At 56.4% G+C, this 26,388-nt stretch overlaps 1 protein-coding gene across 4 annotated transcripts; it reads right to left on the bottom strand.

Annotated features, from left to right (window-relative positions):
* Positions 1–603: 603 nt before the first annotated feature.
* Positions 604–25,916, bottom strand: FLOT2 (flotillin 2). Of its 4 annotated transcripts, XM_076354803.1 has the most exons (14): positions 25,790–25,916; positions 25,581–25,699; positions 24,777–24,900; positions 24,387–24,698; positions 13,066–13,147; positions 8,207–8,297; positions 3,594–3,717; positions 3,049–3,167; positions 2,531–2,644; positions 2,319–2,438; positions 1,664–1,878; positions 1,295–1,478; positions 984–1,133; positions 604–804 (listed from the first exon to the last, which is right to left on the bottom strand). In XM_076354803.1, the coding sequence occupies exons 1-14, from the start codon at positions 25,914–25,916 to the stop codon at positions 766–768; spliced, it is 1,920 nt and encodes a 639-aa protein (XP_076210918.1). In that variant the 3' UTR covers positions 604–765. The 4 variants fall into 4 exon arrangements, with proteins under 4 accessions (XP_076210918.1, XP_076210920.1, XP_076210916.1 ...); XM_076354805.1 differs by lacking the exons at positions 24,387–24,698; positions 24,777–24,900; positions 25,581–25,699; positions 25,790–25,916 and adding exons at positions 10,166–10,234; positions 21,945–22,021; XM_076354801.1 differs by lacking the exons at positions 24,387–24,698; positions 24,777–24,900; positions 25,581–25,699; positions 25,790–25,916 and adding an exon at positions 21,945–22,021.
* Between the last annotated feature and the right edge of the window lie 472 nt (positions 25,917–26,388).

Raw genomic sequence — 26,388 nt, forward strand, 5'->3', positions numbered from 1 at the left:
TACTTTTTGGCATTCCTGGTGGGGGCACCTCGCCAAGCCTGGCTCAGACCAGACCTCCACTAACGTGCCATCAGCCCCCCCCCGAGCTCTCCAACCTCCAGATCCCAGGAGGAAACTTCCCTGAGGGAAGGCAGCACGAGAGCGGGCACCGACTGTAGCACCCACCGGCAGTGCCCGACTGTCACCCTCCCAGGGGGTGACTGCCACCTCTGGGAAGCCCAGCCTGGGGCAGGACTGCTAGCACTGCGGGGGCCCTGTGAGGGAGACACTCGGACGGGGAAAGCCAGCCACAAAACAGCTTGTGGGCAGAGGCAGGGGCTGGGCAGTGCCCAGGGGGGTCGCTGCGGGAGGGCAGGGAGCCCAGGGGAGGTGGGTCCTGGCTGTTCTCTTCCTACAGCTCCACACTCCATGTTCCGTGTCCCGCCGAGCCTCCGCTCTGAGCTCTGGGCGGCCGCCTGAGGACAGAGAACAGCAAGGCACCGGGATTGCAACACCAGACAAGCTGCCAGTCGTAAGGGGATCGGATCCAAACCCCGGCCTGATACAATATACAGTTAATTACAAACTAAATCCCCTCCCACCCTTTGTAATAAAAAGAGCAGCTGATTAGACATGCATCTTTCTGGCCCTACAAAATAAGGCACCAGAGCTTAAAAATGAAACTCCAATTGTCTTTGATATAAAAGGAATTCCCACGTGTTGAAGGCAGTTGATGTCTGAGTGCATAACAGGGAGTGATCTTCACTAGCTTTGGGTTGGCCAGCCTCATGCCTGGGCCCCGGTGGCTTTCTGGATCAGGGGAATCTGTAGGAGGGGAAGAGAGAAGCTGTTAGGGCTGGATGAGGGGGAGGCAGGGAGCTGCCTGCACTCTGCGGCCAGGCAGGGCTGGGGAAGGAGAGGCTCCCTGGGAGTCTGAAAGTTTTCAGGCAGGTCCTTGTGCCCTAAGAGCCTCAGGAATTGCCAGCTGCCGGAGCCCGGCTCACCTTTGTGAGATCCACGCCGGTGATGGCACGCACGGAGGCGGGGATCTCGGCCAGCAGACGGTTCACCTCGGACGTTGTGTTGCTGCTCTCTCCACTGAGAATAACGATCTCGTCCACTTTGGAGAGGGGGGCAGCCACTTTAGCAGCAATCTGGGGAGGCAGGGAAGGAGGGCGGGATGAGCAGAGAGCCAAGGAGCTGCTCACCAGCCTGCTGGCCAAGCTTGTGGGGCCTCTCTGTGCCCCCAGACCTGGCCCAGCCTGGGAACTCCTCACCACTTGTGCGGAGCTGGGGAAAGCTGCTCCCTCCTCACCTCAGGCAGCGCATCCAGCACTAGAGCCAGCTGGGCAGCTTCTCCATACTGCTGGAGTGCTTCAGCCTTCAGCTTCATCCTCTCAGCCTCCGCCATCCCGATGGCCTCAATCACAAAGGCCTCCGCTTCTCCGATCTTGCGGATCTTTTCTGCCTCCGCCTGAGCAATGAGGACTTGCTTCACCCTGGAAAGGGAAACCCAGCCCTCTAGCAGCCCAGATCCCCGCAGCGTACCCAGCAATGCTTCCCTCCCTCTGTCAGCCATGTGCCTGCCCCGCAGAGAGCCCACTCCGCTCCCACCTCACCCCAGCCCAGCGTGCAGCCGGGCTCAGGGCTGGTCCCTCTCCGACCGGGTCACGGGCTCACTCACTTCTCGCCCTCGGCGATCTGCTGGATACGGTAGGCTTCAGCCTCGGCCGGCCGCTTCACAGTGGCTATCAGCTCCTTCTCCATCCGGATGATCTCTTTCTCTTCGACATCGATCTGCTTCTTGCGCTGCACCACCTCGATTTCAATTTCCTCCTGGCGGATCTTCTGCTGCTCCCGGGCGCTCTGGAGCTCGTAGGCCAGCTGGGCCTCCGCAGTCTGCACACGGGAGAGATGAGAAGAGGGGTCTTGGCCATGATCTCCTGTGCGCAGACAGAAGGACCCTTGGCAGGCCCTGAAAACAGACGTGGCTCCTGCTCTGGACCAAACCTCCCCCCAGAGGTGATGTCCCTATCCCCAGAGTTGCACTTGCTGTCCTTCCCTGCGCGCTCTTCCCACAGCACCTGAGGCAAACCAGCTCTGGGGTCAGCTTGGATGACCCTCCCCATCCTTTCCTCTCCTCTTAGTCCACTTAACCGTTGCAAACAGGGCAGGAGAGGAATCTGCTGCAAGGAGCGCACACTGTGACATAGAAACCTTGGTTCTCCACCTCCAGCTCTCCTAACACATGCAGGAGGAGGAAGCCGGACAGTCCCAGAGCTACCAACACCGTCACGAACCAGCCAGAGAACAGAACTGGGCTGTCGGATACCTCTCACCTTAATGTTGACCTCCTCACTGAAGGCAGCCTTCTGCAATTCAAAAGCCCGTCTGGAATCTGCTATTTTGGTATCTGCCATGAACTTGACATCCAGCATTTCCTTCTTGCACTCTGCCTCCTGCAGAGAGGCAACAGAGAGCAGAGCTCCAGGGTGCGCAGCTAGAGCAAAACAGGCTGCTTTGGGGAAGGCCAGCACGTCTCCAGACTCACCCGAATGCCAGCATCTCGCTCGGCTTCTGCCACACCGATGTCTGCATCCCTTCGGACAGCGGCAGTCTGAGTCTTTCCCAGGGAGCTCAGGTAATCCACTTTATCGTAGACATCCTGGGGAGGGGAAGAGAAGTCATAACCATGTCAAACGAGCGACTCCATCTTGCTCCCTTGGCCAGGGTCAGAATGAGCCGTGTCAGCCTGCTGCCAGAAACCGGCGTGACAGGGAGAGGCGAGCTCTCCCTGACATCTTCCCTCCGACTCCCTGGAGGCTCAGTTATCAGCGAGCTCTCTCCACCAGCCGTTTCCAGAGGCAGCTACCAGGTGCTCTTGGCCCAGCTGCCTGGATACAGGACACGCTGTGGCAGCTGTCATGGAAACTCCCGGAGGGCTGGGGCAGGCTGTTAGCCAGAGCCTTTCAGCCAGCTGCAGCAGAGGAGCCAGGGCCAGACTCTGTTGTGCTGGTCCTACAGCGCTGCCGGCTGCCCCATGGCGCAGCGCCCTACATCTGGGTGTACCTTGATGGTGAAGCTCAGGATCTCGATACCCATGCGACCCACGTCAGGAGCTGCCACCTCCCGCACCAGCTTGGCAAACTGATCCCTGTCCTGATAGATCTGCTCCACTGTCAGGGTACCTGCAGAGGGAAGGAAGGCGAAGCACTTTATTTGGAACAGGTAACACACAACAGTGTGAATCTAAGCTCAGCAACATGCTCGTTGCCCCTAATCTCTTCAGATCTGGACACAAGGGCATAATCCTCTGCCCAGGCCCTGCAGTGTGCACCAACATCTCAGTCTCACAAGCGCAACCACCACGCACACATGCTACCTGTAACCCGTGGGGACTCAGACATCTCTTACTGCAGGCACTGAAAACTCATTTATCACAACACCCAGCCACACAGCAGGAGCTGCTGTAGGGGAGGAACAATCTAAGATGCCACCTCTGCAGTCAGCAGAGGGGGCACCCGTTGTGGCTGCTGCGGTGGCAGCAATACTGCTGGGACCAGCCAGCAGAGAAGGGAGAAAGCTACTCAAGATGCCTTCAAGAGCATGAGCACCTAGGATGGAGCGCAGATGCCCCTCCAGCGTCTGAAGGACCACGTTCTTCACATCCTGCACGTTCTTCCCCAAGAACTGCTCACAGGCCACAGCCAGGAGCTCCTTCTCAGTCATTATCTTCACCTAGAGACAGGAGACAAAACCAAAGGGACTGAAGGTGCCTGTCCGAAGAGGGACAGGCATCCAACAGCAGCAGCAGCAGCAGAAGCAGCAGTACCACCACCAAGCTGCCAGGCCCCGTGCTACCGATGCTCTGAGGGACCATGCTGAGCTGTCACCACACTGAGCCAGGCCACCGGACCGGCCAGCGAGCCCTCGCTCACTGCTGCTGGGGAGAGCCCTGCTGCAGGCACACGCAGCAGTGCCAGCGTCCGGGGCAGACACCTCTCCAAACACTGACTGCAGCTCAGCGTGGAGAGGTGCTCCCTGCAGCTATCTATCCCACAGCAGCGGCCACTGGGTGATGTGGGGACAGAACCTGGCCCTACAAGTCCGTCCGACCTGATGAAAACTCTACCAAAGAGCCCTGAACTACCAGTTCAGTCACTGCACCAATACCAGACCTAGGAGGAGAGGGCTCACTATTACCACCCCTGGCCAAAAGGCAGTTCGTTACCTTTCTCCTCCTCCTTCTTCACTAGAAATAATTTGTCTGACATGAGAAAGGCAGAGAACAAGGAAGAGTCTGAATTGCCCAAGGAGCAGCTTGGGAACAGGGGCTCCATTTGGTGTTCCCTGCAAGGAGAGATGAGACGAGATGGCCGTAGCACGCTGGTTTGTCCTGCTCGTGTCTGGGAGCTCCCAGCCGCCCTTTGCGGTGACCCCAGTGTGCTGTGGCCAGGACCTGGTTGTCCCGCTCGGCACGGTCAGTCTGGTAACGATCCCCAGAGGTGGGGGAGCCGCCCCAGCGCCGCTTTCACCTCCCACAGTCAGAGCCAGACGTAAAAGCATGCCCGGGTCCAGACCAGCCAGGGTCTTAAGATGGTCCTGCTGGTCACGGAGCTGCTTTTTAAAGGCAAAGTGGGTTAAAAATCCCCATGGGGTACGTGAGGCAGTGGACATGTGTGCTCATGAAGCTTTATAGGACCCAGTTATGAGGAGCTACGACCCACCAAGGCAACAGCTCCTGGTGGGTCCAGTCTGAGGGCTCAGGCAAAGCCTGGGCACAGGGACGTCTCTGTGTCTGGCAGCACCAGAGAAGGAAGCAGGGCCATACCAGCCACACAGCCCTGCTGGGACCTCTGGGCACTGAGTGGGTCCCACAGCACCCTCTCATGGAGACATCTGGGCTGGGCAGTGCCTCCCGTCCCACGAGATGCTGGTGGCACCCTGCGTCCTGCCCCAAGGGCCCTGGCTGGACCTGCTGCTACCTGCGATGCCAGCATGGTCCTGGCTCGGACACCTCCTGGCTCCTCCCCTTCAGGTGCTGCAGAGGGGCCCTCCGAGGGTCCCAGTGCACGCTCTTGATGGGTTCAGAGCCTACAGACCTCATCCTGACACCTATAAGACCGCTCTTCAGGGTCGAACTGCTGGCAAAAGGAATACGACTATTTCTTGAGAAAGCCTGGTCTGATAGCCCGTGAGTCTGAAACGATCCCGCAGCCTAACCTCCGGAGCCGAACAGCAGCACCCGGCCCCGGCACTGCCAGAGAGCAGGACAACTGGGACCAGCCACCACCTTCTAAGGGGACCAGAGGTGGACAGTGTTAGATGTGGCGAGCTGACCAAGACTCAGTTGCCACAACCCTGCCACAACCCTACCCCTAGTAACGTGAAGAAACACCAGCCTGGGCTGAGCCTATTTCCTACCTTTGCTTCTCAGGCTGGGTCTCCCAGTCAAAATGCCAAACTGAATCTCGGGCAAGCGTAGCAATCCTCTTCTGCATTCTCCCCAAGACCTCTGGGCTCCTTCAGGAGCCAAGCCACAGCGGTTTCTTGTCCCTGCACCCCGGGCCAGCAGTGTGCACTTTCTACACAAGGGGGAGTTGGGAGAGCTGCTTATGGAGCTGCACCCGGGAGCGTGGGCCCTGCACAAGGCTCATCTCACAGCAAACGGGAGATTTTTGCAAATACCCAAACCAATTAGATTCAGCAGCAACGTTTATGGTGCGCATCTGCCAGCAATTCCACCTCTCTAAACAATCCCCACCCTTCGGAAGCTACAGAGAGGACAGTCAGAGCACGGAGCGGGATGTTCGTTAAGAGAGGCCCTGCGGTACTTAACAGGAGCAAGGAACGATTCAGCCTCTGTGAATAAAGCCAGCCAGCAGCCTGCCCGCGCCGGTAAACCCTGGACAGCCCGAAGGAGCCTGGCTACCCGCTCAACACGGATGTCAACCTACAAAGCAAAGGTTGCACAAAACAAAATAGAGTTGAGCAATTTGCGCTCAGCTTGTTTCCAGTATTTCAGACAGGGCACTGCGACACTTGGTGCTTCTTCAAATGTCATTCACATCAGAGAGAGAGTGTTTAGCTGGCAGGAAATCAGAGAGCCTCTATAAAACAATCCCATCTGGAGGATCGATACTGCTGCGCCCAGCTCCAGCCACCTGCAATCACAGCGAGGGGCGAGCAGAGGCAATCCAATTAGCTTGAGGCTCAGAAAAATGGTACGGAAGGATACGAAGCCCAGTGTGGCCTAAGGCAGCAGCATCCCAGCGCACCCCAAGCACCGAGCCAGCACAGGAAGGAGGCTACTGGTGAGTACTCATTACATCTCTCTTCAAAAAAAGAACAGCATCCTTATGCACATTTAGCACTTCTATTATTACGGTAAATGTTTTAAAAGGTGTTTCTCTAGTAATAACATTTTTGCTTTTCTCCTTTTTTGCACAAGCTCTTAAAAGAAAACTGTTCACCTCAAAAGTACTTCTGCAAAATTAAGGTAACCTCTGCCATGCGCGTCCCCAGCTGCCTCAAGCCTGCTTTCTGCATGGTAATTCCTTGCACCTCACAACCCTAAACCTTTAAAATTAAAGGAGAGTGAAAAAAAAAATGAACAGTGAGAAGAGAGAATAGCATGAATGAGATGAACTGGGAGCTACATTTTTAAATCAAGGCACCTGGTGATCCAGCTTTCTGCTACCGCACGCCACCCAGCCTAGACCATTTTGCAGGCAATGGAAGGATGTCCCAAAACTAGGTCAAAAAGGAACGCTGGCTTCACAGAAATACCTTTCCCAAATACAGAAGGAAAAGCCTACAGATTTATGAAATATGTGAGGGGAGACACGGGTGCATGCATTTTGCCAACCATGCAAAGACCACTGTGGTTATGTGACGTATTAGCAGCCAAATGGATCTAAAGAACCGACGAATTGAAAACAAGGATGCTGGTTCACACCGATTAGAGCCAGGACGAGCCCAAGATGCTGGCTCCCGTGCTGGCGCTCTTGCACGTAGCCACGTTCCCCAACAGCAGCAGGGTGATGGATTATCCGCTGTTGAGTCACGGTCATGCCCAGCCCTTCTGCCATGTGCGACAATCCAGAAACCGTTCCTGGCTGAATTCATATCCTCAGTTACACACAGACACAGCACGCAGCTCCTCTGCAACGTCAGTTCAGAGCAAACCAATGAACCTAGGGAGGAACCCGCTGCTCTGGAAAGCACTGGGTGAAATCTGTCAAGCGCTCGGTCTTAAAAGGGCTGCAGCAGCCACGGCGCTCGTCCCTGGGGGGAGCCTTTTGACGCACGTGGGATTTTGGTCACATCGCTGTGTCACTCGGCAGCTCCCCGCAGCTCCGCTGCTCACCGCAGGGAATGTGGCAGTCACCTCTCCTGCAACAACAGACCTGGACATGCCTTGGACACACGGTGACCGCAGCCTTGTGCGCACTCTGAGAACCGCTATCTTGGTTTTATACACCCAAAATGAGCTGTCAGGAGCAATTTTCAATCAAAGCATCCAGCTGCCTATTCGAGGAGTCAAATTCAGTTGAAAGCTAACAACATTTTCTTCCCAGCATCCTCCCCAAGGCAGGACCTTGTCACAAAGACAGACTGTATCAGGGCAGCAGACCTCGGAGTCTAAGAAATGCAGGTGTTTAAGTGTGCTATCACAAGCAGCAAGAGCTGCTTTTCACGTATGAAGAGGGCTCGAGAGAATCAAAATTCAATTCAAGCCAGAAATTTTATACACAAATTTTAGTGCCTGGAGGGACCAAGTTTTTTCTTTAAGCTTTAACTCACCGTGAAGAATTACAAGATCCACATGCTAATAATAATAATCCAAAGCGACATAATGGTCGATACCATTCAGGAGTGAATGGCTCAGTCCTGCAGGGTCACACACAGCTCCAAGGGCTCCATGGTACATCAGCGTTTCACAAACAGATCAAGTCACCCACACACACCTCATTTGCCACGTGGACAAATGAGATACCAGAAAAAGAGGAATGATTTTGGGGAGAGGAGGAGAGGTCACAACCCCCTTCACAACACGGGACATGCTGTAGCGTGTTTGAACCAATGAGGACAGCATGGTTTTGTACAAAAATTTGTTTCAGAGCAGTTGGCTTCTGTTCCTGGACAACAGCAACCTCTTAAGGGGGAAAACCAGATGTAAGTTAGAGACATGCATTCCTGAAATGATGTTTTGGAGTTACTGTACCTGTGCCACACCTGTGACAGTTAAAGCTACCCCCTCCGCCGTCTCTACGTCCTCACACCTGGGCTGTAACGTCATTATCTCTAGGGAAATCCTGCCAAAAAACGTAAAATATTTGCACGTTTCCAGGTAACACACACTCAGCTCTTCCCCTTGCATCTCCTGCCCTGGGCTACCTGCCGCACTCATCACAGGTAATGTAAGACAGGCGCAGTATGCAGCCAAGGGACTGCATCTGTGACTGGAGACAGACAAGTCACTTTGGCCACGAAATAGATTTTCAGATAACACTTAAAGGCAATTTATCAGCAGAGAAAGGCTGGGAGCCAGACTGGAAACGATACCGTGACCCTTTCCCTTCTGCTGGGCTAGCGAGGTGGCCAGAAGCTAGCAGCTTTGGGACCCCAAAGGGCCCTCTGTCAGAGGCTCGCTGTGCCACGCTGCCCAACGCCGGGGCAGCGCGTGCTCTCGCTGGCTGGTGTCACTGGTTTAAAAGCACAGCATGGACCCGGGATGCTCCCGCCCGCCCCGCACTGCCACCCCCGCAGGAGCCCTGCTGCTTGGCAAAACCTGGCGCTGATGCTGCAAGAAGCAGCCCTGCCTTTGCCCTCGCTGGGTTAGCATTAACACAGACCTACCCCCTGATCTGGTTCACCTCTTCCTCTATTTTTCCTGTCTCCCGTGACCCAAAGGCAGACAGAAGAGAGTCTCCAGCTCTTTAGGGCCACGCCTGTATAGTATCAGGCACCCAGGAACAGATCCTGCAGCTCCAGAGCTTTCTCAGTCACCCAAGGTACTTCGGCCAGACCCGGCAATCTGCAGGTCATGATTTGGTAAAACAAGAGACATGCTTGGCCGTGGCAGGTTCTGCTTCAGGAAGCAAAGCCTGGCTCTCATGTCGGCCATAACAAGCCGGGAAGGCGTTGGGAGTCAGGACAGGGAGCCACAGGGCAGAGAGCTTGTGTCAGTGAACATTAGGTCAAACATCTGAACCATGAAGGGGCTGCGCTGGGCTGCTGCGTGCACGCCCAGTCGCTCCAGGATTGGCTGGAGGTGCCGAAACGTATCTCTGCAAGTTCATGCCTGCCTTGGCCACTGTCCTAATTAAACTGGCACGCAAGCCAAGAGCTGATAAAACAGATCCCACTGTCCAGGACGCGCAAAGGCATTTTTTGCCATATGCGTTCACAGCTTTAATCAACTAGTGCAGGATTTTAGCCTTCCGAAGACCTAATCTATACTTTGAATTTAATTTCAATACTGTGCTGCTTCTTAGCCGGCAAGTCACAGGGATGTTTGGTAATTACTGTTACACCGGTTCATAACTGCTCACAGTGCAAACGTTAGTCCTGTATGTTGAAACTCATCCAAGGTCTCTATGCTGTACTTTCAAACATGACAACATCCAAAATGGGCACTGTCTCCATGTGGAGGAAGAAGGGCTGAGCAGAAACCCATATCCAAAAATGCAGAGCCAAATTGCAATTTCCCCACACGTGTACAGGCTTCCTTTTGCAATGGCACAAAACCTGCCTTCCCACCTGCCCCAAATCCTGCACAGAACCCAATCTGGCCTGCTTGTGGCTCCACACAAAAGCAGGTGCCCTTTTGCTCTCCACCAAGCACACAATGGAAACAGTGCCGTCGAGGAAAGGGTTACAGCTGGAGCAAACATCTGCAGCGTTATCAGAAGGAGCCAGTACAGCGATGCTGAATTTGGAATTTGCCAAGTACGCATCTGTCTGCATTACCTATAAACTGTGGAGTGCGCCCCAGGGCAAGCGCCGGAGAAGGGGAAGGAGAGGAAGGTATTGAGATTTCAACTGTCCCATTACAAAACTATTAGGTTTTATGTTATCCTGCTGCTGCTGCTGTTGCTGCTGCTCAAAACAGAGAGATAAACAGTTAGACACAATGTTAGGAAGCTGGTGGATTATTACCTGTGCAACCCCTGTTACGTACAGTGGGACCCCCTCCGACGTCTCAATATTCTCACAGCGACAGAGGATGGTCATAACCTCCAAAGACAGTCTGAGCAGCGAGGAATAAGGGTAGGACAGCAAATATACAAAGCAGTTATCAGAGAGTAAGACACTCATTGCAAAGGACAGACGAGACTTTCAGGTTTTGGCTTTTCCCTGTTCAGTTTGCCTTTCTCCCACTGCCCGCTCCCAGGGCTCCGTAAGGCTGGGCCAGACCAGCTTCCCTCGTCAGGGCAGGGAGTTTGCAGCATCCAGCTGCTCCTTTTAATGAGGCTAAACAGGCTGGGGGCTCATCTCCACCCTACATCCCATAAGTCACCGCAGATGAAACTGAACCGTGTGTCCCACCTGGGCTGCCATCCTGCAGTCAGCTGGAATTCTCTGTTGGAGTCATCTTCACACACAGAAAATTCCTTTTTGTAATAATGTAGATGCTTCTATGCCAACGTTTAAGAGGGGCCAGAAAAATGAAAATGCCAGGGACTTGGCTACCCACCCCTGGCTAAGGCACTGATGAGAGAAGGTGCTTCCAAGTGCTGTCCTGAGAAGCTGAATAATACCATTTGGTTCCCCCAGAGGCATGTAAGACCGCGCTGCCTCTCTCACTGCTTTTATTTCTGACCCTTAAACAGGGACAGGATTTTTTTTTTTTTTCTTTTTTTTTCCCTCCAGTCCTCAAGGTTGCAGCAGGATAAGAGCCCAGCACCCTGCCAGCTCTAACTGTTCCTTTTGTTCCCAGGTTAGTGCTACCTGGCGGGATGCTGCCGACAGCCACACAATTGCTGCTGTCTCTCTTGCTTTCAGCACTGGCAGTTCCAGAAAAGATGTCCTAATTTCAGAGGAGGAAATCTGCCTCACTCTTCATGTTAATGCAGCAGGCTCCATCTGTGGCACCGCTTATGGTATTTGGGAAAGGCCCTGTTTTCAACAGGAGAATTAAGCCCCATATCCCATGGCATGAACCGGGGGTATAGATTTTAAAGCAAAAGATTTGTTTGGGTGCTAGCATTCCTGTCAAGAGCCCCGTTTGCTAAATAGTGCAGAGACTTCTATCATATGACAGCTCATTCCTGGCAAGCAGCTCTTGGCCCTGGACTCAGCCTTTGCTTAACTTAATAAGTCAGCCTCCCGAATACATCTGTTATCTCCTGCACACGGCAGGTCAAGGTCCTGCGCTGTTCTCCGGGCTTCTCACACAAGAGGAGGAGCAGAAACCACTTGTTCAAATCAGCAGTTCTCCCAATGAGACGCCTCACAAAAATTGGGGAATGAAGCTTGTCTGGATCAAATGCAGTTCTTTAAGCACTGCGCCCACAAGCCGGGCCTTTCCTTCCCCTCCCACCTCGTATGAGCACCGCTGGAAAGCCCCGGCTAAAGCAGCAGGTGTTAGCTGAGACCTCTTCATGCAGCCGGAGCACTATGGTAGGCTCTCGTAGCAATCCCGAGTACCAGCCACCTGAAAGAGGACCTGAGAGGTGTCGTGAGTCAGTTGCCAGCAGCAGCCAGGACCCCTTCGAACAAGGCAAGCTGCCTGACCCCCCCCCGGTGAACAGCAGCTACGGTAGTGTATCATCTGCAGAGCGAGGGCAGCAACATGCTCACTTTCTCTGCTGGTGGCAACACATGAACAGGGAAAAGAGGTGGCAAGATCAGGCAGTAAGGGTTAACTACAACCTCTGGCCGTCACTCAGTGCAAAAACCCAAAAGTCACGTCTTTATCCTTTTTCCCTATTATTTTTTACACAGATGGAGGAAACCTGCATTGGTGAGCATGAGGGAGGTGTTAGGAGAGAATAACATTCCCACAGATCCTCAAGACGAAGAGCTACGTTAGCAGGACAGCAGCACTATCACAGCATGTTAGTTCAGAGACCAGCGCGGTAAGAAGCAGCAAGCAAAATCCACGACTGAGGAAAGGGAGAGAAAGGAAATCCCGTGGTTTTAAATAGGAACGCAGTCTGCTCCCACGGTGACAGCAGTCAGCACATCTTTTAGAAAAAGAGACTTGAGGAGCAGGAGGGGGCACTGGCCCACTGCATGCCATAAACGTGTTTGTTACCGGGTGAGGGTTTGGGCCATACTGGGCAGAACTCAGCTCCTCTTGTGAACTCATGGATGAGCCAGCCCGGTGGCCCCGCTGCCCAGCACCCCTGCGAGAGCCTCGTAGCTGCGGAGCGCTGCAAAGGCAGCAGAGGAGAGCAGGGCTCTCGCCTTCCCCTGCACAGGAAGAAACACACTGACCAGCCAGGCTACGGCCCTCTCAGCTTGTTGGGTTTTAGGTAACTCAAAAACAACCAAAAAGGAAAAAAAAAAAGCAATCTGACTGCCTTGGGTTTGAGGAGAGGTGTGGACAGAGAGGCCATTTGAAAAGTACTTCAGCTGAAAGCATGGGATTTCTTTTCTTTTTTGTCTTCTGCACTGTGATACCCAGCTGTCCCCACAAAATCAGTCAGCACAGAACTCCCCCATCCCGTGATTTTATTTTGCACATCATCGATCATCATTTACTGCCAGGTAAGCCTGAAACGACAGGGTTATCTCCTGCAGGGCCCTGGACAACCTCAGCCCCATCACTCAAAGCAGAGGACGGCCAGAAGCTGTGGGGTTGTGAGGGGCCCTACATTCCCCACGCTTCAAGGCATGTCGCAGGGCACACGCTGTTCCTTCCAGCTACTTGCAGCGCTGTAGGCAAGGCAGCCTTCCTTCGAAGGGCCGGGAGCTGGTCACAGCCAAAGGCAGCGGGCTGGGCCGACGCTCATCCATGATTTCATATGCAGTGCCCAGTCCCGTGTTCCTAAAGATACTGCTGACAGCCCCACTGGGATGGATGGCTTTGCCTAACTCATACTCCAAAACCACAAATAACGGGGGTCTCCTTACCTTTGGGTGTCAGTAATGCACCACCAAGCCCAGGCCCAGCCTCCGTATACATACTGCTTTACATCAGAGCCACAACAGCCACCTGCAGCACAGCAGAAAGCACAGAGACGTAGGCATTACACACATGCGCGTTGCTCTCAGCCAGGGAAAAACCTGCACCCAGACCGAGTCACGAGCAGAACAACTTCATAACAAGCCTGCCCAGCCCCTGGGTGCTGAGGAAAGGGCATCCTGGGGGGTCATCGGTTCCCCCAGCCCCTCAGAGCAGGGGAAGCACTTTGGCTCGACCACGTTACAGCAAGGGGTGCTACCAAGCCAAGCTCTGCAACACGACCCAGAAGAATCCAAGCATGCTTGCAGTGTCTGATAAATAACGAATGCAGAAAACTCTTTCCAAGATCCACAGCAGCCCTTCGGTCGGCCGAAACACAGCCGGCCACTGGGGAACCCAACGTTCTCCTCACCTCCATGGGCTTCACATGGCCATTTTCCAAAGGCAACCTTTGTTTTGGAATTGTCTTATAAAATTGGAAAATAGTATTTGTAATAATTCAGTGTGATGAACAATAACACACAGAAAGCGACTGTATTTCAAACCACAGTTTTATTTTAGTTTTGTTAAGCAGTTTAAGCATTTTTAGCAAACAGAATCGTAAGCACATGCTTCAGTATCTTTAACTGTGATGCACCAGCTCCGTCATGGAAAGCCATGTAAGAAATCCATCTCCTTTCCCTCACCCACACTGCAAACCACCCTTAAACCCATCAAAAAGCTGGCGTAGCAGGTCAGCGTTGGAGGAGGAGAGAACCCTTGAGCTCCCCAAAAACATCTCCTAGTTCTGGCTCATGCAAGTACTGTGGTTCCTGAGGCCTTCACGGTCCATCACAGAGCTGCCTGCGCCCAGAATTCGGGCAGCCTCTAGAACTCCCCTGACACATTTAAGATTTGACCCCAGTGAAGCCAGAAGACGCTGTCTGGATTTTCACGTCTTTGATTCAAGGCGTAAGACACCCGCTACCTTCCAAGAGAGCACCCTGCCAGCGACCAGCCCTAGGTTTCATGCCTGGCAAGGGAGGAGCTCTGCAGCTCCCCGGCTCGGACCAGAGCCGCGAGCTGCCGTCTCTCAGGCAGATCAAGCCAGCAGTCCCTCCCTAGCCTGTTATCCATAATCACACTTATTACAGCAGCGCCCGAGGGCCTCAGCAAGGCAAGCGCTGTACCAACAGAGCAAGAGACGGTTTCAGCCCTGCGGGACCTATCTACGCAGGCAAGACGGAGCCAGCGCAGAGGAAGAGCAGGCACGCAGGGAAAACAGCGCGGCTGCAGCGCTGTGGGAGCTTCGCATTGTGGGAGGGGAAAGGGAGAACTACGAAGCCAGCAGACGGCAGCCACAGAAGACAGCCCTTTCAAGGGAGACGACGATTATTAAGTTTGCCGCGATAGGTCAAAATGAAGAAGCAAAGGCAGCACACATCCAGGCCAGCGTGCCGGCAGGGCCCTCTAGACCGCAGGAGGGGACTCTGTCCTCCCCATCCTCCTCCTCCTCCCCATCCTCAAGTGTTTGGCCATCTTCCGCTATCAGCTAAAGATACCGCCTGCTTCACTGGCTTCCATGCAACGGTTGATACACCGACACGTCGGCCCCATCTACAATTCTTCACCCTCCGATTTCAGTAGGAAGTAAACACAAATGGCAGATGGATTTACACACTTTTTCGGGTCTCCTGTGCTCCACAGCCTGGAGGAATATTCTCCCGTCACCTCCGAGACAGCCTCTGGATACCTTCTTCCTGTAGCTGGAAGGCTCTTTCAGCCAGGCAAGGAGTTACAGAACCTGATGATACACTATCCCGCAGCATAACAACCGCAACGCCTTTTAACATTTCTTGGAGGACGTCAGCCCGGTTAGCTCAGCCTTTTAGCCAGGCCCTTGTTTTCCAAGAACAGGAAGGGAGGTGTTCCTGGCAGTCAGGAAAAGCAGCTCCACGTGGAAAGGTACTTTATTTCACAGGGTCTTCGCTGAACCTCTGGTAATCGTTTCATAATAATGTTCTGAGAAAACCCCGCACCCTAAACCCACTGTTGTTACAAGAATGTGCCTCTCCACACAGATGTTTCTTTTATTCTGCAGGCAATGCAAGGAAATACCTTATTTAGTATGACACCCAAAGCCAGCCCCATGCTTGCTTCCCAGCGCTACACAACGTTGCTGCACAGCACAGTTTACTAAGCTAGATTATATGTCAAAAAAAAAAATGTTCAGAGCATACGAAAAATCAGGGAAAACTAACACATTAAACAGAAGCAGGATGCCAGCTGGTTGCTTTCATGCAAGCCGGACGTCTGAGCGCAGCAGAGCTCCGTCCTGGTAACGCAAGTCAGATGAGCCGAACGCTCATTTCCCTTTGCAGTCCCGCAGCCTCTTTCCCAAGTCTCAGAGAGCAAGCGAAAAAGGAACCAACAAAGCGGAATCTTTGCAAGGCTAAAGAATAAACCCTCTTGCACAAGGAGATTTGGCAGAGAAATTGCCTTTTCCAGCTATAATACGCCCACTGTTCTAGCAGCCCGGGTCTCACAGCCGCCTGGCCATTGCTTCCACAAACATCCACCGTGCCTCTTCCGGGGCAGTGTACGGCGGCCAGGCGCACTACAAATGTAGGATTCATAGCCGGGAAGCCACCATCCAGCTTGGCCTCTTCCCAAACGAGGGGGTCCCATGTTCAAGCAAGAATTCCCAGAACCAGGAGAAAGCACGTTGTCTGGTTTTTGTTGGTTTTTGTTTTTTTTTTTTAATGAAATGAGATTAATCACTTGGGAGTTCGTAGATAAATGTTACGGGGACACGGGGCTCAAAACATCAAAGCCGGGACAATTTGAGGTTGTGAACAAGCTCTGTTGTTCGCTCTCCTAAGGTAACTCGAGGCAATGAGCTTGTATTCTGGCAGGAAGCAGTGAGCATTCAGAAATCAGCGCGTGGTAAACAGGCTGCTACGATAACTCGATAGCTATATTCCTTCCCGGAGACCGTTGCAGGCTGAACACAAGAACAGAGCAGACGCCGCTGCCCTCACCTGCACAGAAAGAGCCGCCACCTTCACGCCTCAGTTCAGGGCAATCTGGTGCTGGAGTCTCCTCCTCCGGGAGGACCCACCGCCCAAGTTGGGAATAAACAGCTCGGTCCAGTCGGACAGAAGCCGGATTTGTTAGAAAAACAGCCCTGTGCTGGGAGATGTCGTGGGGTGCAGAGTGCAGCAAGCGAGTGCAGAAAGACAAGGAAAAAATTGATAATTGAAAACAGTGACTGACAAAAGACATAATGGAGAGGAGAGGAAAAGGCAAAGGCATACAGAAAGAAACTCATGTAATAAAGCAGGGTCTAGACTAAAGTCAGTGTCTGGATTCTTAGGCCCTACTGTGCATATAAATTAGGCTTTGTCCACATGCAGAAACGGCACAAGGTTAACAAAAATTAAATTTAAAAGATGCAGGGTTCTGAGTTGAATCCATAAAATCCTTTGATGGTCACTACAGCTGATGAAAGCAGATTATGCTGGCTAGCTTGTTTTGGATGTCATCTATGTCAAAATGACTCATTTTAAGCTATGAGTTTATGCTACAATGCTACAGAGTGAGTTTAAAAGACACACGTTTAGTTTAACTCATCTTGTAAACAGAAACCCAGAGAAGACAAACCACAATGAAGTTACACAACAAAACTACAGAGATACTGCCCCAGCATTCCTCTTGGAAACCAAAAGGAAAGCCCCGAGGCTTTTCTGTCTACCTCCTTCTCCTTTCTGAAGAGTAATTTGCAAGTCTTGGAGATTTAACAAGCACCTAACAAGGGAAACCTTGAGCCCCACCACCTGCAAAAAGCTGAAGAACTACCTCCCGAGAAGGAAACATCACGGAGGAGCTGCATCAGTTGCCTTTTGTGCAAGCGGTGAATAGCTGTATTGAGCACCGGCAATCTCGTGCTACAAACTTGAGACAAGCTGCGATGCCGCACTCTGGACAGCAACCACCGAGCATCACAAGCAGCATGGAACCGACCGCGGGGAAAGATTTTTGGCTAGCCAAAACGTGGGGAAAGATTTTTGGCTAGCCAAAACGAAGAACCTAACTTTGCAGGAGTACTCAGTTAAACCTGGCAGACGACAAGCAGTGCCACCGTCAGTTTTCTGCACGGTTTGCCTGGTGCGAGAGGTAGAATACCTTGATCTCAACCCCGGGGAACAGTTTTGAACTCCGGCTCCAAAGGCACGAATGCAGACAAGGACAAAACCTCACGTGAAACCCAGCTGCAGCTGCCTACTCCTTCCCACAAACTCGTATCGCTTTTGAGGCTGAAGAACTGGGATCGCAGCTGGAAGTGGAGGGACAACCCCGATGCCATCAGCCCCACCACGAGCGTTAGGTCTCAGATGCCTCTTGCTGCTCACCATGCCCCTCTGCAGGACACGGCCTGGACCTTCTCCTCCCATTCCATTTTCATGCAATTGACTGTTCTCGCCTAAGTGCCGTTCTCAGCACTTCTCCCTATTGAACCGCATCGTACTTCTTTCAGACCATTCGGTCAACCTGTTGAGTTCATTTTGATTCTGATCCAGCTCTTCAAAGCTCGCAAATCCATTCCCAGCTCAGTACTGTCTGCAAATTCAATAAGCACATTCTCGATTTCATTATCCAAGCCAAAACAAGGAACTTGCTTGATAAATCCTTTCAGCTGAACAGTGAGCCACTGTCAAGTTCCCTGGCAATGGTTTTCCAGGCAGTTTCATATTAATTTTATAGTATCTGAGAAACCAGTTCCTCCTCACACTGTGGGCTGTAGGCCTCTTGCAGGAAGGGCTTGCAGAGCCTCAAGAAGCCTTTATTTCGGGCTTTCAAAACTTAGAGAAGTACCATAGAACAGCACAGTCACATTGGCTCAAAATCATGACCAGTTCCACTTGCAGGAATAAGAAGGTTGCAGTAACAGGATGAGAGAGCTTAGAGCAGCTCTGGAAGGGTTAACTGCCCCTGCCTGCAGGGGTGTGGCAGGAAATGTTTACACAAAACTGGAATTAACTGCTAGCTCTTCTTTTACTTTGAAAGAGATCAAGGAGCCCCAAAGGGCACTGTACTAAAGTCTGAGAAACTGAGCTGGACGGTATTTCTCAAGCTGACTTCTGAGAAATGATAAAAGAGTGTAACAAGCCTTAGTAAAGGCAAGGTGTACAACATCTGCCACTTCTCCTCATCCCCTAGAGCGCTAACCCACCTGAGAGGGAAGTCAGATTCGCTGGGCACGGCTCATACTCAGCAAATGCACGTTGCTTGTTTTCTTCTAGGTGTTTACGAGCGGTGTATTTGTATCAGTATTCTCCTAGGAAACAAAGGCAGGTTGGCTGGGCTGCAACTCCCCTGACTTTTTTTCCTCCTTTCACATCCTGAACTTTTGCCGAAACAGCAGTTTGTTCTGACCCAGAAACACGGTGGGCTGTGCCAACCTTCCCCGGTCACCTTGACCGGGTGCTCACCTTGAAGCTGTGGGACCACTGCTGCGTGGTGCCGCCCTGCAGCCCTCGTCAGCCTGAAGGAAAATGCCCCAACCATAGAGATTCGGGCAACGCCGTGTATTTATGGCAACTGTGGGATGAGCAGGGCTATTATAAATTACATCTCCTTATTATGAGACTCTGCAGAAATATTACAGCATTGTATTTCAAAATTAGCAGATTGATCCTTAGCCGCGAAAGCTGCATTCAGCCAGACTGTAACCCAAACCCAGCATTATGCATCTGAGACAACCTATTTAGCTGGTGGGAACATTCGGATATCAGGATGAACAGGTACTTTGTGTATCTCCCTGAAAACTCGATCGGCTCCAGCTGTGCTTGGAGAAGACTCAGTGATGGGCCAGGCACCTGCCAAAGCCTCCTCAGAGCTTGCACCAAACCTCACCCGGAGGCTCCCAGCACCTCTACCCTCCAGCAAAGTTAGACTCACATTCCAGAGAGACCACCATCGCCTCCGTTGGGCTTTGTGGAGCGTTCTTACAAAGCCTGGGCTCTACATTTCATGGACGGATTGGCTAACCGAGTGCAGTTTCTTAGAAGGAGATTGGTGTTGCTCAACAGGAGAAGGACGCGAGTGCCAGCGGAGTGCTGACCCGTGCCCGGGAAGCGGCTTCCCAAATAAGGCTACGAAGCTCCTGCACACACAGACGTTCCCAAGGCACAGCCGGCTGCTCCTCGAGCACTGGAGGAACTCGAGTGTCTCACAAGAAAGTGAAAAGAAAGAACACCACTCCTCAGAAAAAAAACACATGCCAAGGAGGGACGTGACCAAACTTCCTTTAAGAGGCACAGGCTAAATTTACAATAAAGAAAACTTTCCAATCAGCTTCATGATTTGGAGGTGCCTTCCCGCAAAGTGAAGTCTTTCAAATAACAATTGTATAACAATTCAAGGCTGCAAGCCAAAAGCCTGCTTTTAATATTATTTGCTGTTGGTTTATTCTTCCCTTCCCCTTCTCTCCCCAAATCCAACTTAATATCATGCAAATAAATGCTGGCCCCCAAGGTCCCCTCTGCTTTTCCCCGGAGAGACACGGCTCAAGTTCCTGGAACTACAACTGCTTGTAGTTACGCGCCTCCCACTAATGCCCTGGCATTCACTCTGCACGTAAGCACGGAGGAGCTGCGGGGCTCTGCATCTCTCAGGCTGCCCCTGAAGCTCAGAGACGGTGCTCTCGGGAGACAGCAAGCGTTTGCGGACCACGTTGGGCAGTGATAGAGGAAAGCCACGTCTGGTGGCAGCACCGAACCCAATTCTGACTCACAGAGCCTGGCATGATTTGCGCTCCCTTCCCAAAACACGGCTGTACATCGAGGAGTTTCCTCGGCTCGCTGCTCCTGGCTGCAGGAAAGCGTGACACTTGGAACTGCAAGCAGATGCCACAAATTCCTGCTGGCTCATCCTGCAAGCCGTGTTTTGTAAACTTCAGAGCGGAACAGAAACAAAACCAAGCTTTTAAGACTGAAGGGCATCCCGGCACACCTGGAGCACGGCTTCCCGATTCCTCCCGCCGGACGTGGCATCTCACCAAGCGGCGCTGATTTTGACAGGGGTCTCTTTGGAGGGAAGCGCAGCATCAGCTCTAGATCCCAGCTGAGAACTGCAGAGACGTGCAGAAGATGAGGAAAACTGCAAGAAATACTGCTGCTCCAGGCAGCTGGTGGGTGTGGTCTGTAACTCCTTAGAAGCAGCCGCCACAGCGGGCATATTTGTTTCCAAAATTGCAGCCTGCTTCTGGCATCTCCTCAGTAATGCCCGTAACAGGTCTGTTACCCAAGAGAGATGAACTGGTAACAAACCAGCCAGAAGCAAGAGCCACAGCCCACTGGTGGCTTTGGCTCCAAAAACGTCACAACATAGTTTCACGTGCACGGCAGAGCTGTGATCGTAGCATCTCCTTGACGTTCACAGGCATTTTCTCCCAGGTGAGTTTAGGTCTGAGCGTCACAGCGCCTGCCACAAAACTAGTCCAGCATTGACAGAAAGGATGTAACATGGTTGAGGGCACACAAAGTGACAAACATCTGTATCTAACCTGGTTATCACCTTGCACACGGCCTCAGCCTGTCACAGAGTGACGCATCCAGCCTTTACAGTGAGCCGTTACATCACCTAAAATTAAGTCCTGCCTGCATGCAGCCTGGTCTATGCCAAAGCGCGCTCTGGAGCTTCGGCAGAGTATTGAAGCAGCTACAGGTTGAATCAGACCTGTATCAGCAGGGGATTTCACTGCTGGTTTATTTAACCCTAACCTAAGCAACCAGCTCACTTGATGATTAACATTACACATATCTGATGGGTATCAACTGCATCCAGTTGCCAGGTGACGTGCTAAGTAACGAAGCGGCACTAGGATACGATGGATGAGAAGGGCTCCCCAGGGACAGGCCCGTGGTGCCCTGCCCCAAGCTGCCCCCTCTGCCCTAGTGGGATGCCCACGCCCAGCTCCCCTTCCCCGGCAAAGCCGAACCTGCCCCCCAGGAGCAGGATGGCTCCTAGGTAATCCAAGCCAAAGGCTGTTGGCAGCGGCCCAGAGCCCGGCAGCCTTGCCTGTGCCACTGCCTGACATCATCCGAAAGCAGCAGCAGCAGCACCGGGGTGTGCCGCTGGCACCGCGACCTCGCCCACCGCTCTCTGCGCTGCAGGGACCCCACCCCGGAGCTCCGGGGTCCACGCGGCGGGGAGCTGCCCGCCACCCCCGGGGCACCCGCTTGGCAGGGACACCCCCCAGCACCCCACTGCCCACCCACAGCAGGACACCCCCCGAACAACGCCGCAAGGTCCCCTCATGACAGGGACCCCCTCGGTTCCCCTCCTCTCAGCAAGGACCCCCCCCCAGTGCCCCCTCAAGGAAGGGCATCCCCCCACAACGTCCCAGTGTTCCTCCAGGGGATCCTCCCCCAAATGACAGGGCACCCTGCAGCAGGTGCACCCAAACACACCCCCCAGATCCCACACTCCCCCCCACAAGGCAGGGACCCTCCCCAGAGCCCCTCCATGACAGGGAGGCCCCACCACCCCCCTGAGCACCTCCCAGGGCCCCCCCATCGCAGGGTCCCCCCTCAGTGCCCCAAAGCCCCCTCTGAGGGCAGGGACACCCCCCCCCAACACCAGATCCCATGACAGGGACCCCTCCAACCCCTGAGGGTCCCCTCACAGCCAGGCCCCCCCCCAATTCCCACCGGGGCCCCCTCCTAGCAGACCCCATTACAGAGACACACCCCCCCCCCCAATTCCCTCAGGGTCCCCCCGTGACAGGGACCCCTCCAGCCCCTCAGGGTCCCCCCCCCCAGCCCCTGCGAGGCTCCGGCCGTACCTGACACCACCAGCGCCTCGTTGGGCCCCACCGTGTGACAGTTGCCCATGGTGCCCACGGCACCCCGCGCCCGCCACCGCCTCGCCGCCCGCTCCCACAACCCCCCGCGCCGCCCCGCCCCGCCCCGCCCCGCCCCGCCCCGCCGCCGCGCGTCGCGGCCGCGACCCGCCGCCGCAGCCATCTTGGGAAGGTCGGTGCTGCGCCGCGCCGCGCCCCGGGGGCGGGGCTGAGCCGAGCCGCCGGCGCCGCCGCCATGTTGGGTGCCGCGTGTCTGCGCGCGCGCGGGAACATGGGGCACGCGCGTGCGCGCTGCAGCGTGTGCATGGGCGTGCAAAGCGGGGTGTGTGCACTGCGGCGTGTGCATGGGTGTGCAAGGCGGGGTGTGTGCACTGCGGCGTGTGCATGGGTGTGCAAGGCCGGCTGTGTGCACTGCAGTGTGTGAACGGGCGTGCAAGGCCGGCTGCGTGCACTGCAGCGTGTGCATGGGCGTGCAAAGCGGGGTGTGTGTGCACTGCGGCGTGTGCATGGGTGTGCAAGGCAGGGTGTGTGTGCACTGCAGCGTGTGAACGGGCGTGCAAGGCAGGGTGTGTGTGCACTGCAGCGTGTGAATGGGTGTGCAAGGCAGGGTGTGTGTGCACTGCAGCGTGTGAACGGGCGTGCAAGGCAGTGTGTGTGTGCACTGCAGCGTGTGAACGGCGTGCAAGGCGGGGTGTGTGTGCACTGCAGTGCGTGAACGGGCGTGCAAGGTGGGGTGTGTGCACTGCAGCATGTGAACGGGCGTGCAAGGCGGGGTGTGTGCACTGCAGTGTGTGCATGGGCGTGCAAGGCGGGGTGTGTGCGCTGCAGCGTGTGAACGGGCGTGCAACGCCGGCTGTGTGCACTGCAGCGTGTGCATGGGCGTGCAAGGTGGGGGGTGTGTGCACTGCAGTGTGTGAATGGGCGTGCAACGCCGGCTGTGTGCACTGCAGTGTGTGCATGGGCGTGCAAGGCGAGCTGTGTGCACTGCAGCATGTGCATGGGCGTGCAAGGTGGGGTGCGTGCGCACTGCAGCATGTGCGCTGCAGCATGCGGGGGGGTGCATGCATGTGCAAGGCGGGGCTTCTGCACTGCAGCGTGTGCAAGGCGGAGTGTGTGTGTACTGCAGCGTGTGCACGCATGCGCAAGGCAGGGCGTGCTGCAATGCAGCGTATGCATGTCTTTGCAAGGCAGGGCAGCGGCTTTGCCGCAACTGTAAAGCGGGGCGCACTGCGTTGCTTGTGCACGCGTGTGTGTGTGCGTGCAGGGGACAGCGCGCTGCACTGTACAGCACGCGTGCACGCCCACTGCACGGGGGACACCGCACGGTGCCGCAGCCCGTGGGGCCCAGCCGTGCTGGAGCAGGAAGCCGAGTCTGCCCCACAAACGCGCCCGCTGCCTCCCAAAATCCAGGGCTGCGGCTGGGGGCTGGGGGCTGCCCCCGCTCAGGCTGCCGGGGGCCCCGCGGGGCCGTGCTCTGCCTCCTCCGACAGCTCCATTTTGCACCCACCCCGACCCGGGGCAGCGCCGGCGCAGGAGCTGACGGGCGACCTCCTCCCTTTCACCACCGTCACTTTTATTGTCCGAAACCGGTGGGGGCTGGCGAGGGGCTCCCCCCGGATCCCCCCAGCCCCACCAGCCTCTCGCTGGCTTCCCAGAGCGTCTGGGCCAGCCGGTCGTCACGGGCCGGCGGCCACGGCTCCTGCAGGCGGCAGTCGGCGAAGTAGCGGCCGCTGAAGCGTTCGAGGCCCTCCTGCGTGGCGCAGTGCAGGCAGGTCTGGGCGCCCTCGGCTGCGTCGCGGAAGAAGAGCCAGACCAGCGGCAGGAAGAGCGGCTTCAGCCAGAGCGGCGTGTGGCGGAAGAGCTCCGTGTTGACGAACCCTGGGGCGAGGGGAAGCGGCCGCGTCGCACCCCGGCTCCCGGCGGCGAAGGGCCCACGCGGGAACCGGTTGCTCTGCGGGAAGAAATGGAAGTGGCCGCGCCAGGGCGGCCTTTGCACAGGCGGCTCTGCTGTGGCCTTCCCCCGGGGGCAAGGGTGCGCTGTGCAAAGGGACGCTTCGTGCAAAGGGACGCACACCATGCAAAGGGTGCACCGTGCAAAAAGCGCATCGTGCAAAGGGACGCCGTGCAAAGGTTGCACCATACAAACAGATTCTCTGTGCAAGGGGAAACGCCACGCAAAGGACGCTCCACGCGAGGGGATGCTCCACGTGCAGGAATTGCTCTGTGCAAAGGCTGCACCGTGCAAAAAGCACACGATGCAAAGGCAGCCTTGTGCGCAGAGCTGCTCCGTGCAAAGCACGCACCACGCAGAGGACGCCCTGCAGAAAGGGACGCCCCGTGCAAAGAACACCCCACGCAACTGCTGACCGTGAGCCCACCCCGTCCCAACGTCCCCAGCTCCGGGCCGCAGAGCCGGGTCCCTACCTGGATGCACAGCGTAGCACGTCACCTGGGTGCCCTCCAGGCGCGTGGCCAGCTCGCGGGCGTGCAGCACGTTGGCCAGCTTGCTGTCGCAGTAGTCCTGGAAGGTCGACAGCGGCCCGGGGGGCGGGCGGCCCAGGGTGTCGGGGCGCAGGCGGCCGGCGCAGTGGGCGCGGGAGGCGACGATGACGACGCGGCTGGGCGCGCAGCTCTGCAGCCGCTCCAGCAGCAGCTGGGTGAGCAGGAAATGGCCCAGGTGGTTCACCTGGAAGGAGAGGCTGAAGCCGTCCTCCGTCGTGCCCCCGGCGCTCACCCCTGCAAAGGAGACATTGCAGCCCACGGTGGGTGCCCGGGGGGTGCAGGGGGGGACGGGGGGGGGATCCCGGCGCTCACCCGCGTTGTTGATGAGGAGGTGCAGGTGGGGCTCCTGGCGCAGGAAGGCGCTGGCGAAGGCTCGCACCGAGCGCAAGCTGGCCAGGTCCAGCTGCATGAACCGCACCTCCGCGTTCCCCGTCTCCTGTGGGCACAGCGCAGCCTGGGGCAGGGCCGGGGCGGGGGGGGCGGCCCGGGGTGGGGGCACCCTGCCCGGGATGGGGGCTGGATCCAGCCCGGGGTGGGGGGTCAGGGGGGGCTGCAGAGTGCCCTGGGACTGCACCGTGTTAGGGGTGGGTGGGGGTGCCCCGTGCTTGGGCTGGGGGTGCCCATGCCCGGGGGGTTGCTCTGGGGTGTCCTGGGGGTTTCCCGAGGGGGCCCCTGGGGTGCTTGGGGATGTCCCATGGGGGCGTCCTGGGGATACCCCGGGGGCGCCCAGGGGTGTGCCATGGGGGTCTCCCGGAGGTGGTCATGGGGGTGTCCTGGGGGTGCCCATGTGATGCCCAGAGATGTCCCATGGGGGTGTCCTGGGCGGTGCCCTGGGTGTGCCTGGGGGTGTCCTGGGAGTCTCCGGGGGTACCCACGAGGGTGTCCTGGGGGTGCCCATGTGATGCCCAGGGATGTCCCACGGGGGTGTCTCAGGGGTGCCCCTGGGGTGCTGGGGGGGGTGCTATGGGGGTTCCCTGGGGGTGCCTATAGGGGTGTCCTGGGGGTGCCCGGGCAACGTCCAGGGATGTCCCATGGTAGTGCCCGGGGGTGTCCTGGGGGTCTCCTGGGGATGTCCCACGGGGGTGTCCCGGGGGATGCCGGTGCCCCGGCGCTCACCGTGCGGATGCGGCGGGCGGCGGCCTCCCCCCGCGGGGCGCTGCGGGCCGCCAGGACGACGCGGGCCCCGCAACGGGCCAGCTCCAGCGCCGTGGCCGCCCCGATGCCGCCGCTTCCCCCTGCGGAGCGGAGCGCGGGCGGTGAGCGCGGGGCCGGGCCGTACCGGGGCCCGCACCGGGGCCCTTACCGGGGCCGTGCCCGGCGCTCACCGGTGACGATGGCGGTGCGGCCGCGGAGCGCGGGGCGGGCGCGGGGCGGCGGGGCGCGGCGCAGCCCGTGGCGGAGCAGCGTGTAGAGGGCCAGCAGCAGCCCGGCGCCCAGCAGCGCCCACCCCATCCCGCCGCCGCCGCACCGGCACCGCCGCCGCTGCCGCCGCCTCCGCGTCGTGTCCCGTCCCGCCCCGCCGGGCAAGGGCCGCCCCGGCAGCCGGCCCCCGCCTCCCCGGGGCGGGAGGAAGGACGGGGACGAGGGGCCGCGCCGCTCCTTTCGCAACCGAAGCGCGGGGTCACGGGCACAGAGCGCGGCCGTTTGCACGGGGGGGGGGGGGGGGGGGAAGCGGTTCGCGGAGCCCTTTGTCTGCGGACACGATGAATTCGCGGCCCCGGGTCGGAGCGGAGGGAGGAGAGACGGGGAGAGGAGGCGGCGGCGTGGGCCGGGGCAGCCTCCTGCCTCCGAACCGCCTCCTTCGCTACAAAGCCCGAGCGCCGGGAGAGGCGGCTGCTGCCCGGCACGATGCCCTGGGGGAGAGGGCGAGGGGTGCACGCCGTCGCCCCTAGACCCAGAGCCCACCTCTCTTGCCCAGGGAGGT

The sequence above is a fragment of the Aptenodytes patagonicus genome, chromosome 17, assembly GCF_965638725.1.
Source record: "Aptenodytes patagonicus chromosome 17, bAptPat1.pri.cur, whole genome shotgun sequence".
Lineage (NCBI taxonomy): Eukaryota > Metazoa > Chordata > Aves > Sphenisciformes > Spheniscidae > Aptenodytes > Aptenodytes patagonicus.